Source organism: Zootoca vivipara, chromosome 7 (assembly GCF_963506605.1).
Source record: "Zootoca vivipara chromosome 7, rZooViv1.1, whole genome shotgun sequence".
Taxonomy (NCBI): Eukaryota; Metazoa; Chordata; class Lepidosauria; order Squamata; family Lacertidae; genus Zootoca; species Zootoca vivipara.
Genome location: NC_083282.1, coordinates 92526034 through 92538773, shown reverse-complemented (window position 1 = coordinate 92538773; position 12740 = coordinate 92526034). Strand labels below are relative to the sequence as shown.

General features: G+C 48.0%; 1 protein-coding gene across 5 annotated transcripts in view; it reads left to right on the top strand.

Moving 5' to 3' along the window:
• The window catches only part of LOC118088409 (sodium-dependent lysophosphatidylcholine symporter 1), a 37827-nt gene that overhangs the window by 20228 nt on the left and 4859 nt on the right, over positions 1 to 12740 (top strand). For all 5 annotated transcript variants that reach the window (XM_060277376.1, XM_060277373.1, XM_060277377.1 and 2 more), the window contains 5 exons: positions 2420 to 2503; positions 5392 to 5475; positions 8459 to 8571; positions 10189 to 10332; positions 11237 to 11413. In XM_060277376.1, coding sequence (XP_060133359.1) covers positions 2420 to 2503; positions 5392 to 5475; positions 8459 to 8571; positions 10189 to 10332; positions 11237 to 11413 — 602 coding nt within the window. The remainder of the gene's footprint in view (positions 1 to 2419; positions 2504 to 5391; positions 5476 to 8458; positions 8572 to 10188; positions 10333 to 11236; positions 11414 to 12740) is intronic.

Sequence of the window (12740 nt, the reverse complement as noted above, 5' to 3'; positions counted from 1 at the left end):
ATGCATTCCTATGGGATTCGCTAGACGAATTTTTCGTTATAAGAAAAGACCCGTGGAACGAATTAAATTCATCTAGCGAGGCACCACTGTACTAGGTTAAGCTCAGCCTTCCCCAACCTGGTAAGGACATTAAGAAGAGTGCTCCGGATCAGGCCAGCGGTTCGTCTAGTCCAGCATCCTGTTCTCACTTTGGCCAACCAGATGCCCATTGTGGGAAGCCCACAATCAGGATTCGAACACAAGACCCCTCTTCCCTCCTGTGGTTTCCGGCAACTGGCACTCAGAAGCATTGCTGCCTCTGACTGTGGAGGCTGAGCCGAGCCATAATGGCTAGTAGCAACCGATAGCTCTCTCCCCCTCCATGAATTTGCCCAACCCTCTTTTAAAGCCATCCAAATTGGTGGCTACCTCCTGTGGGTGGGAGTTCCATAGTTTAATCATGCGCCCGCATAAAGAATTACTTGATCTGCTCTGAATGTTCCGGGACATTGTTGGAGTCCAGTTTCTGAATGTTGACCACCATGGCTGGGGCTGATGTGAGTTGGACTCCAGTAACCTCCAGAGGGCCACAGATTCCCCCAGTCCTGCGCTAGACAAGTCACATAAGCTCCCAGTCTCTGCTGTCCACCCTGAACATAAATGTAAGAACACAAGGAGAGCCCTGAGGAATCGGACCAAGGGTCAATGTAGTCCAGCATCTTGTTCCTAACAGAAGTCAGCCAGAGGCCTTTGGAAAGCCCGTAAGCACTGCCTCCTGTGGAAGTGAGTTCCCTAGTTTGGCTATGTGCTGCATGAAGAAGGACTTTCTTTTATCTGTGCTAAACCTTCCAACGTTCAGTTTCAGGGGGAGCCTACGAGTCCTAGTGTTGTGAAAAAGGGAGAAAAGCTTTTCTCCATGCCAGGCATAATTTTATAAACTGTGCACAATATTAAAACTGGTCCCATCACCTCCTGGCAAATAGAAGGGGAAGAAATGGAGGCAGTGAGAGATTTTACTTTCTTGGGCTCCTTGATCACTGCAGATGGTGACAGCAGTCCCGAAATTAAAAGACGCCTGCTTCTTGGGAGAAAAGCAATGACAAACCTAGACAGCATCTTAAAAAGCAGAGACATCACCTTGCCTACAAAGGTCCGTATAGTTAAAGCTATGGTTTTCCCAGTAGTGATGTATGGAAGTGAGAGCTGGACCATAAAGAAGGCTGATCGCCGAAGAATTGATGCTTTTGAATTATGGTGCTGGAGGAGACTCTTGAGAGTCCCATGGACTGCAAGAAGATCAAACCTATCCATTCTTAAGGAAATCAGCCCTGAGTGCTCCCTGGAAGGACAGATCGTGAAGCTGAGGCTCCAATACTTTGGCCACCTCATGAGAAGAGAAGACTCCCTGGAAAAGACCCTGATGTTGGGAAAGATGGAGGGCACTAGGAGAAGGGGACGACAGAGGACGAGATGGTTGGACAGTGTTCTCGAAGCTACCAACATGAGTCTGACCAAACTGCGGGAGGCAGTGGAAGACAGGAGTGCCTGGCGTGCTATGGTCCATGGGGTCACGAAGAGTCGGACACGACTAAACGACTAAACAACAAAATCCTGTTGCCTCTTCCTCACCTTTCTTCTAAATTAAAGAGCCCCCAAATGTGGTTTTAGCTTTAGCCTCCAGTTTTGGGCTGCAACTTCCGTCAGTCCATGCTGGAATAAGGCAGCGTCTAACCTTCCTTGAGGGACCCAGGTGGCGCTGTGGTTAAACCACTGAGCCTAGGGCTTGCTGACCAGAAGGTCGGCGGTTCGAATCCCTGTGACGGGGTGAGCTCCCGTTGCTTGGTCCCAGCTCCTGCCAACCTAGCAGTTCGAAAGCACGTCAAAATGCAAATAGATAAATAGGAACCGCTACAGTGGGAAGGTAAATGGCGTTTCCATGTGCTGCTCTGGTTTGCCAGAAGCAGCTTTGTCATGCTGGCCACATGAACTGGAAGCTATACGCCAGCTCCCTCGGCCAATAATGCGAGATGAGTGCGCAACCCCAGAGTCGGTCACGACTGGACCTAATGGTCAGGGGTCCCTTTACCTTTAACCTTCCTTGAATTATTTGCACGGTCCATTGCCAGCTTGCAAAGCCTGGCGCCCAGCACACAGGTGCACCCTGCTTTGCAGGTGCAACTTATTGGCAGCATGTGCAAAACGCCCTTTCAGCCCAGGTGTATCTTTAGCTGCCCCCAGGTAAGGGCAGGTGAGTGTAGCTTGACCAAAAGAACCTCTGGCAAGGTGGTGTTTCCCCACCACTGATTTTCATTCTGAAAACAGCCTCCTTGACGGTCACTGAGGATAAAAATGGAAGCAATGGTTTAGCATGGAGTGGCATGCCACACTCGCCCGTTCAGCGCCCAAATGCTCGCTGAGGCTGTTCCGTTTCCACCCACAGCTTGCCCAGGGAATCTTTGCCTTCTTCTGCACTCACGCAGCTGGACTGCCTGGGAGCTTCCAACATCTGGTGCTCATCATGCTGGTACGTATTGCCTGACTTTTTAAAAATCGTTTTTATTTGATTTTTCAAATATAAATTTATAACAAAACCAAATACATTTCCCTATACAGTGGTACCTCGGTTTTCGAGCGTCTCGGAAACTAAACATGTTCCGCTGAAAACGCGGAAGTAAATGCTTACGTTTTCAAACGCGCCTCGGAAGTTGAACGGCTTCTGCTGTGTTTCCCCCCCCCCCCCATTTTCTGCATTGACTTTGCAGACCGCCCTTTACGCCTCGGTTGTCAAATGTTTCGGAAGTCGAATGGTCTTCCAGAACAGGTTACAACCGAGGTACCACTATAGATAGATTTCTCTGAATCTCGAGACCTCCCCCCCCCATCCCCTCCATGGGTCCTAATGTCAATGTTTTCAACTGCATATTATATCAAATCTATATTTTATATCTATCCATATTATCCATAGTGTTTGTTACATTAGAAGTGAGATTAAAATCCTGCTAATGTTTTCGTCTGCTTACAGTGGTCTCTTAAATAAATTATAATTTCTTCCCATTTTTTCTTGAAGTTTTTGTTTCCTTGGTCAGTTTTGCCATTTCGGCTTAATCCTATAGCTTAGTTTGCCATTCCTCTCTGACGTATTGCCTGACTTGCCTTGTGCCAACCTGGCACCCTCCAGCTGCTCTGGACTACAACTCCCATCAGGCACAGCTCCCATCAACTTCAGCATCATATGGCTGTGCTTGCAAGGGGACCTTGGGAGCTGTAGTCCAAAATGCCTGGTGGGCACCAGGTTGGGGAAGACTACCCCATGCCACCTCCAAATGAGAGTGTCTTACTCTGAGGATCTAGGCACCGATGACACATTTACCAAGGGTGCTATGAGCCAAGTCTGCAGCGAGGGCAGGCTGCATGTTGCAGTGTGCAAAATTGCACTTTCTGGTCAGGGGGAATCACATGTGTTGAGCAAGGCTTTTCCCCACAGCCAGAACTCACTGGAACTGAGTTCTGGCACCTCTCAGGTGGGCACCATTGCCATTCTAAGAGAACAAGGGTGACTTCCAGCCCCTCTTTTTCTAGCACTGGTCTTTTAAGCCATATAAGTTGGTGGCCATCACTGCCTCCTGTGAGCAACTTGCAGAACAGGAAGACATTTAAACACCCCACAAGTAAATCGGGATGAGTGTCCGTTGTCATATAACCACCCCAAAAAGAATAAGAAGGAATGCTTGCTGAAGATCCAGCATGATCTGTTTGCAGAGAGATTAGATGATGTTGGCTATTTAATGAATAGGAGGGAGAAAGATTGTTTTCTGCTGCTCCAGAGAAGCGGACACGGAGCAATGGATTCAAACTTCAAGAAAGAAGATTCCACCTAAACATCAGGAAGAACTTCCTGACAGTAAGAGCTGTTCGGCAGTGGAATTTGCTACCAAGGAGTGTGATGGAGTCTCCTTCTTTGGAGGCCTTTAAGCAGAGGCTTGACAGGCATATGTCAAGAATGCTTTGATGGTGTTTCCTGCTTGGCAGGGGGTTGGACTGGATGGCCCTTGTGGTCTCTTCCAACTCTATGATTCTATGATTCTATCCTGATTTCTCTGCGGGGGACATTAGAGGATGTTGCATCCAGCGAGTGTCGGTCCCCCACTTTCCAGTTCTGGGGTGCCAACTCGAATAAAATATTGGGGAGAGGGCAGGTAAGCCCTGCCCTGCATAATCGATCATGTGACGTGGCACAACACACTGTTTGAATGGCAATGTCCATCAGGTTGGGGGGACGGCCGGTTCCTCAGATATTTTATGTGGATAGCGAAGCCCCCTCAGCCACCACTTTCCTTACTGCAAAAACTCTTATTTTGTGGGGGAAGCAGGCTTGTTGTGCAAAAACTCCAAACCAGCTTTCCTTACACAGCCTGAATTTGCTGGAATACAGCTGAATCCCACCCCAAAATAGTGACAGTGTGGAATTGTCTGTAAGTCTGACTTCCGCCTGAGCTCTGTAGGAGCAAATCAGGAAGGATGCTTAAGGAACATGTCGCCAGGCGGAGCCCTGAGGTGGGTTGCTCCTTCAGCTGCTGAGCTTCATCTTTCTTAGAAAGCCGGCTAAGACTATCCAAGGAAGATAAATACAGTGGAACCTCGGTTTATGAACACCTCGGTTTATGAATTTTCGGTTTATGAACGCCACGGACCCATCTGGAACGGATTAATTCACTTTCCATTACAGTGGTGCCTCACTTAATGAATGCCCTGCTTAACGAAATTTCCGCTTAACGAAAGGTTTTTTTTCTAGCGGAGGTTGCCTCGCTAGACGAATGCATTTTACGAAAAATTCGTCTAGCGAATCGCGGTTTCCCATAGGAATGCATTGAAATTCAATTAATGAGTTCCTATGGGCAAAAAAATCATTTAAAAAAATCAATGCATTCCTATGGGATTCGCTAGACGAATTTTTCGTTATAAGAAAAGACCCGTGGAACGAATTAAATTCGTCTAGCGAGGCACCACTGTACTTTCAATGGGAAAGTTCACTTCAGTACATGAACGCTTCAGTTTATGAACAGACTTCTGGAACCAATTACACCCATGCTTCGGGTTAAGTACGCTTCAGGTTGAGTACTCTGCGGACCCGTCTGGAACGAATTAATCCACTTTCCATTACTTTCAATGGGAAAGTTCGCTTCAGTTTATGAACACTTCAGTTTAAGTACTCCGCGGACCGTCTGGAACAGATTAATCCACTTTCCATTACTTTCAATGAGAAAGTTCGCTTCAGTTTATGAACTCTTCAGTTTATGAACAGACTTCCGGAACCAATTGTGTTCATAAACCGAGGTACTACTGTACAGCCATGTGACAAAGAGCTCTGGGTCATGGCAGGTGGTGAGTTTCTTCTCCCCTCTCCGCCTCCAGGTGGTCGCCTGCCTCTCCATCCCTTTCTGGCAGTGGTTTCTGGTAAGGTTTGGGAAGAAGATGGCTGTCTTCATAGGCCTCTCGGTGAGTGTCCTTCACAAGACCTGTTCTTGATGACTTGCCTGCATTTTGCCTTTTTCAATTGCAATTGCAGAGGGTGGCAAGAAAGGAAAGGGGCCGTTTCAGCCATGGCTTCCTGCTCATGGCATGCTCTCCCTAGGGAAGCCTGCCTGGCACCATCATTGACATCTTTGCATCTCCCAGGCACTGGACAGATTAAGTCAGGGGTCAGCAAACTTTTGCAGTAGGGGGCCAGTTCACTGTCCTTCAGACCTTGTAGGGGTCTGGATGATGATGATGATGATGATGATTATTAATGAATGAATTCCTGTGCCCCACATATAACCCAGAGATGCATTTTAAATAAAAGGACACATTCTACTCATGTAAAAACACACTGATTCCCAGACCGTCCGTGGGCCAGATTGAGAAGGCGATCGCACCGCATCTGGCCCATGGGCCTTAGGTTGCCTACCCCTGGATTAAGTCAGCTGGTCTGTTGTTGATAAAATGTTTCCTGCCGCTGAAGTTTTCTGCTGTTACTGGGTCTGTTTCATAAGTTTCATAATAGTTTTCCTGCAGTTTAAGAAGAGAGAAGAAGAGTTTGGATTTGATATCCCGCTTTATCACTACCCTAAGGAGTCTCAAAGCGGCTAACATTCTCCTTTCCCTTCCTCCCCCACAACAAACACTCTGTGAGGTGAGTGGGGCTGGGAGACTTCAGAGAAGTGTGACTAGCCCAAGGTCACCCAGCAGCTGCATGTGGAAGAGCGGAGACACGAACCCGGTTCACCAGATTACCAGTCTACCGCTCTTAACCACTACACCACACTGGCTCTCTGTTTATTATCTGTTTTTATTATATACTTTATGCTCTCTTTTTAAAAGTTGCTTAGAGACTCGCCCCCTCCTGCTTTTCTATAAGTGACTAACAAGCTAAATAAATTTTCCAGTGATGTAACAAACCTGTGATGTGGAGAGAAAAACCTTGGATGGTTCCCCTTTCTCAACCAGGCATTGTGCCAGGAGAAAGCAGGATAGGAGCATCTCTGAAATTTTTCTACTATGCAGATTAAAAGTACTATGTCAGCAAAAAGCACCTGACACATCTATGATGTGCTTTGAGAGAGAGAGAGAGAGAGAGAGAGAGAGAGAGAGAGAGAGAGAGAGAGAGAGAGAGAGAGAGAGAGAGAGTCAGTGAGATTACACATTTCCAAAAGAGAGATATTGGTCCAATATTGCACTGTGACTGCAGAGCTGAGCCTCAAACAACACTGTATATCGCCTAATATAATGTTAAAAGCCAACTGGTCATAGAAAACCATCAGGGTCAGGTTGAAAAAAATATATGCCAAATTCCAGAGGGGTAACAAATAATACCTACAAGTAAAGCTGTAGATCAGGCTGTGGAATGACTGAGAATTGAGCTGAGGTGGCCGGTACAGGGGCAAATTTGGGTAATATGTGCCCAGAGCAAGGACAAAATTTGGTACTCCCCTGCCCCCCAAATAGTTCTTATTTTCACAATAATTACTTTAGGTCAAGTTGTTTTTAATGCACATTTGCAAAGCTAAGTAGAGACAGATATGGTTTCAAATTGGATGGGAGACTGTGTCTTGAGATTCCTGCATTGCAGAGGGTTGGACTAGATGACCCTTGGGATTCCTTCCAACTCTACAATTCTATAAGAAGTGCAATGCAGGATCAGGCCAATGGCACATCTAGCCCAGCATCTTCTTCTCACAGCGGCAAACCAAATGCCTGCCAAGTACTGGTTGGACGCAGAGGATTGGTGGGAGGAACCAGCTGGGGAACCACCAAGGGAAGAAAGCTCAGAGCCCAGGGACTGGCAGTGGGAGGACCACGAGTGGTCAGAGGGAAAAGGAGCAGATTGGAAAGAGGAGGTGTCAGAAGCTGAAGAAGTAACAGGGCTCAGTGAGCTGGGGGAGTCAGTGGCAGAGAGCAGTCCAGAATCAGAGGCAGAAGCTGAAGCATGAGAGGAGGGAGGCCAAGAGGCAGGAATGAGTCCGGCTAGTGAAGTCAGGGGTGTCTCCCCCTCCTGCTGCGACAAACTCCTCTCCCCGCTTGTCTCCCAGAAGAGGCATGAACTTACTTTCCAAGTCCCGGACTGCAGAATCCGGGACCGGCAGCCGTGTGACACCGGAAGTTGCGTCGACGTAACTTCCGGTGTCGTTTTGCCCTTCTATGGGCACCAAAAATGACCGCTGCCGACTTCGAAAGTCGCTTCTACACATGTCAGAAGTGCGTCGACGCAACTTCCGGTGTCGCTCTGCCCATCTATGGGCACCCAAAATGGATGCTGCCGACACCGGAAGTCACATCTATGCACTTCCGGACATGCGTAGATGCAACTTTTGAATCCGGTGGCGGCCATTTTTGGTGTCCATAGAAGGGCAAATCAGAAAAAAATGGCCACCAGCAGGAGAAAATAACGGAGAAAAACGGGTGACGAAGTGATACGGGGGACTACCGGGAAAAGGTAAGTAAAAACGGGGGTTTCCCGGAGAAAACGGGATACTTGGCAGCTATGGGCATGAAAAGGGTGGAGGAGAGGTTGTCTGCACACAGGCACAGCCTCCGATTGCTAGGGAAAAGTCCTGGAGAGGAGGGGACTTAGATGGCTGTGAGGAAGTCAGGACTTTTCGCCTTGGCAACTGTTGAAGGAAGACCACCAGGAAAGAGCTGCTGTGCTCATTAGGCCTGACATCCCACCAAGTCTGTGGAGGTTGAATTTTTGCTAATAAAGAGTTCACCCCATCTTTGATCTGTGTGATTACGGACTGGCATGCTTCTGTGAGAAGACCCCCCCCCCCATAGGAATCCTGCAAGCAGGACCTGGGTGCGAGAGCAACTCTCCCCACTTGTGATTTCCCGTCTCTGACAGCATAGGTAGATCAGAGCCATCCTGGCTACTAGTTGTCAATGAGCTGGCTCTTTTCCCTCTTTTTCTTTCCTCTCCTCCTCCTGCTCACCTTGCCTGCTGCAGCTGATCATCCCGTCTCTCATTGTTATCACGGTTGTGACCCACAACTTCCTGGTCTACGTCTTCATGGTCGCCCTGGCAGGAAGCAGCCTCGCCGTCCTCTACTTGTTGCCATGGTGAGCGGAAGGGAAGTCCCGAACAATAGCGGGCTCGTCCGGGGAGGGCGGACCGCATCCGGATGGAAGCTTCCTGAAATCCCGTGCTATGCTTTCCAGCATTTCGGCACTCGGGCTCCAGAAACTCGCAGAGAGGCACTTGGTTCATAAAATGCAGCGCTACACATATGGATGTGAGAAAAAAACAAGCATGCGAGAGAGATATAACAGAGTCTGCCACTGCATTTGCTTGAGCAAGTTTTTCTGTTTGGAGTTTTCTGTTGCAATTCCTACCTGTCCCTTGACACAACCAGCCCAAGAGATTTTGCCACTTCAGGCAAATAATAATAATAATAATAATTATTTATTTATACCCCGCCCATCTGGCTGGGTTTCCCCAGCCACTCTGGGCGGCTTCCAACAGAAAAATGAAATAAAATTATCTATTAAACATTAAAAGCCTCTTTGAACAGGGCTGCCTTCAGATGTCTTCTAAAAATCTGGTAGCTGTTTTTCTCTTTGACATCTGATGGGAGGGCATTCCACAGGGCGGGCGCCACCACCAAGAAGTCCCTCTGCCTGGTTCCCTGCAACTTGGCTTCTTGCAATGAGGGAACCGCCAGAAGGCCCTCAGTACTGGACTTCAGTGTCCGGGCAGAATGATGGGGGTGGAGACGCTCCTTCAGGTATACTGGACCGAGGCCATTTAGGGCTTTAAAGGTCAGCACCAACACTTTGAACTGTGCTCGGAAACGTCCTGGGAGCCAATGTAAGTCTTTCAAAACCAGTGTTATGTGGTCTCGGCGGCCGCTCCCAGTCACCAGTCTAGCTGCCGCATTCTGGATTAGTTGTAGCTTCCGGGTCACCTTCAAAGGTAGCCCCACGTAGAGCGCATTGCAATAGTCCAAGCAGGAGATAACTAGAGCATGCACCACTCTGGCGAGACAGTCTGCAGGCAGGTAGGGTCTCAGTCTGTGTACCAGATGGAGCTGATAAACAGCTGCCCTGGACACAGAATTGACCTGCACCTCCATGGACAGCTGTGAGTCCAAAATGACTCCCAGGCTGCACACCTGGTCTTCAGGGGCACAGTTACCCCATTCAGGACCAGGGAGTCCTCCACACCTGCCCGCCTGCAAAACAAAATGAGGTGGCTGGAGGTGGCCCAGGGAAGTCCTGATACTATGAAGGCAGTGGGAGAAAAAATGGGAGCGTTGTCAGAACCTTTGGGGACATCTAGTATCTTGATTTGGGGCTAATTTTGTCCACTGGGACTGGCAGCAGCTCTGCGAGGTCCATTGCAAATGTAGCTTAACAAAGTCCCCGAGTGCCTGGGAAGTTTGAGTCCCTGGGCTTTATCCCTTTTGCACCGACAGCTGCTATTTTGCTGGTGGACTTTCTGAGATAAGGAAAACGGTGGAGGGAACCGCACTCGCTTGACACAGATTCCTCATGAAGGCATCAGAACGAATGCTCGGCAGACTACCTCCCTGCAAACCTTGTGCGAAAACATTGAGATTTATGCTTAATGCTTGAAACAACCTTAGATTTGCTCATTCATAGGTGAAGTGTTGCTTGACGCTGGGGTGACTGTCTTGCAGGTGCAAACCGCCTGACTTGATCTCCTCCTCCCCCCAGGTCCATGCTTCCAGACTCAGTGGACGATTTCAAGCTGCAGAACCCCACCTGCCTCAACCTGGAAGCTTTCTTCTACTCGTTCTATGTTTTCTTCAACAAGCTCGCAGGTGGCCTCTCCCTTGGCATTTCCACCATGAGTTTGCAGTAAGCATCCTCGTTCCAGCCTTGTTGCTGCTAAGCCACAAACGTCATCCCAAAATCCCCTTCACTTCCTGGGAAGGGAGAGTGCCTGGATTAGACCTAGAGAGGCAGGGCTCGCTTAAGATCCCTCATGGTGCAGTGGTTAGAGTGAAGGACTAGGACCTGGGAGACCAGGGTTCAAATCCCCCACTCGGCCATGAAGCTCTCGCTGGGTGACCTTGGGCCAGTCACCATCTCTTTGTTTAACCTTCCTCACAGGGTTGTTGTTGTGAGGATAAATTGGGGGGGAGGGGAACCACACTCCTTGGAGGAAAAGGTGGCATGTTGTTGTTTAGTCGTTTAGTCGTGTCCGACACTTCTTGACCGCATGAACCAGAGCACGCCAGGCACTCCTGTCTTCCACTGCCTCCCGCAGTTTGGTCAAACTCATGTTTGTAGCATCGTGAACACTGTCCAACCATCTCGTCCTCTGTCGTCCCCTTCTCCTTGTGCCCTCCATCTTTCCCAACATCAGGTTCTTTTCCAGGGAATCTTCTCTTCTCATGAGGTGGCCAAAGTATTGGAGCCTCAGCTTCAGGATCTATCCTTCCAGTGAGCACTCAGGGCTGATTTCCTTCAGAATGGAGAGGTTTGATCTTCTTGCACTCCATGGGACTCTCAAGAGTCTCCTACAGCATCATAATTCAAAAGGATCCATTCTTCTACAATCAGCCTTCTTTATGGTCCAGCTCTCACCTCCATACTTCACTAGTGGGAAAACCATAGCTTTAACTATACGGACCTTTGTTGGCAAGGTGGTGTCTCTGCTTTTTAAGATGCTGTCTAGGTTTGTCATTGCTTTTCTCCCAAGAAAAGGTGGCATATAAATGTAATAAATAAATAATCTGTTTAATACCCCCCCCCCCAGTTTTGCAGGTTACAGAGCCACGGACTGCACACATAACCCCCAGGTTATCCTGACGCTGCAAATTCTCATGGCACCTGTTCCCATTGCCCTGCTGCTCTCTTCCATGGCCGTCTTCTACTCCTACCCCATCGACGAGAAGCGGAGGAAGCAGATCAGAGTGGAAATGGAGGTGACTGGGTAAGGATGGGGTTCCCTGATGTGGAGCAGAAGAGTTGGGGAACCTTAAAGTAGTGGAGGGTCGCCCCTAATTAAAGGCACAGGCTTCGCTATCCTGAAGGCTTGGGTTGGGCGATGATACATTTTAGGTCCACATATACAATCCCGTTTAAAACAGGTGTCAGACACTGGTGGATTAACCCATGCCCTTTCAGGCTGAAGTCCGACTGGCCTCGGAGATCTTACAATTCTTCCCCAAGGCGCTCATGATTTGACTTGGGTGGGTTTTCGGGAGTGTGATGCCCCACAAATAACCCAGAGATGCATTTTAAATAAAAGCACACATTCTACTCATGTATAAACACCAGACAGGCCCCACAAATAACCCAGAGATGCATTTTAAATAAAAGCACACATTCTACCCATGTAAAAACACCAGACAGGCCCCACAAATAACCCAGAGATGCATTTTAAATAAAAGCACACATTCTACCCATGTATAAACACCAGACAGGCCCCACAAATAACCCAGAGATGCATTTTAAATAAAAGCACACATTTTACTCATGTAAAAACACCAGACAGGCCCCACAAATAACCCAGAGATGCATTTTAAATAAAAGCACACATTCTACCCATGTAAAAACACCAGACAGGCCCCACAAATAACCCAGAGATGCATTTTAAATAAAAGCACACATTCTACCCATGTAAAAACACCAGACAGGCCCCACAAATAACCCAGAGATGCATTTTAAATAAAAGCACACATTCTACCCATGTAAAAACACCAGACAGGCCCCACAAATAACCCAGAGATGCATTTTAAATAAAAGCACACATTCTACTCATGTAAAAACACGCTGATTCCCGGACTGTCCGCGGACCGGATTGAGAAGGCGATTGGGCCACATCCGGGACCCGGGCCATAGGTTGCCTACCCCTGGTTTAAACCAATTCATGAACCAAGAACTTATACATTGAACACTAATAATGAAACATACGTGGTAGATATTTCTTCCCCATTTATTATGCTATTTTTGTGATATACAAACGGCATGAGAAAACTTAGTATACTTATTTTACAACATTATTCTTGTTTACAAAACCAATAATAATAATAATAATAATAATAATAATAATAATAATAAGGCACAGGCACTGGGAGTATGGTTTCCCCCCCTCCCCACACATTACCCGCTAGCCATGGGGGCAGCAGCTCCAAGGGTTTGGACATATGCAATTTCAGTGTATATGCAGAACCTTTGGAACCGAACCCTCACGTAAGGCAAGATTGTACTGTAGATGTCAACTGGCTTAGCAGTCAAGTCATCCCATCTTTCCAGAG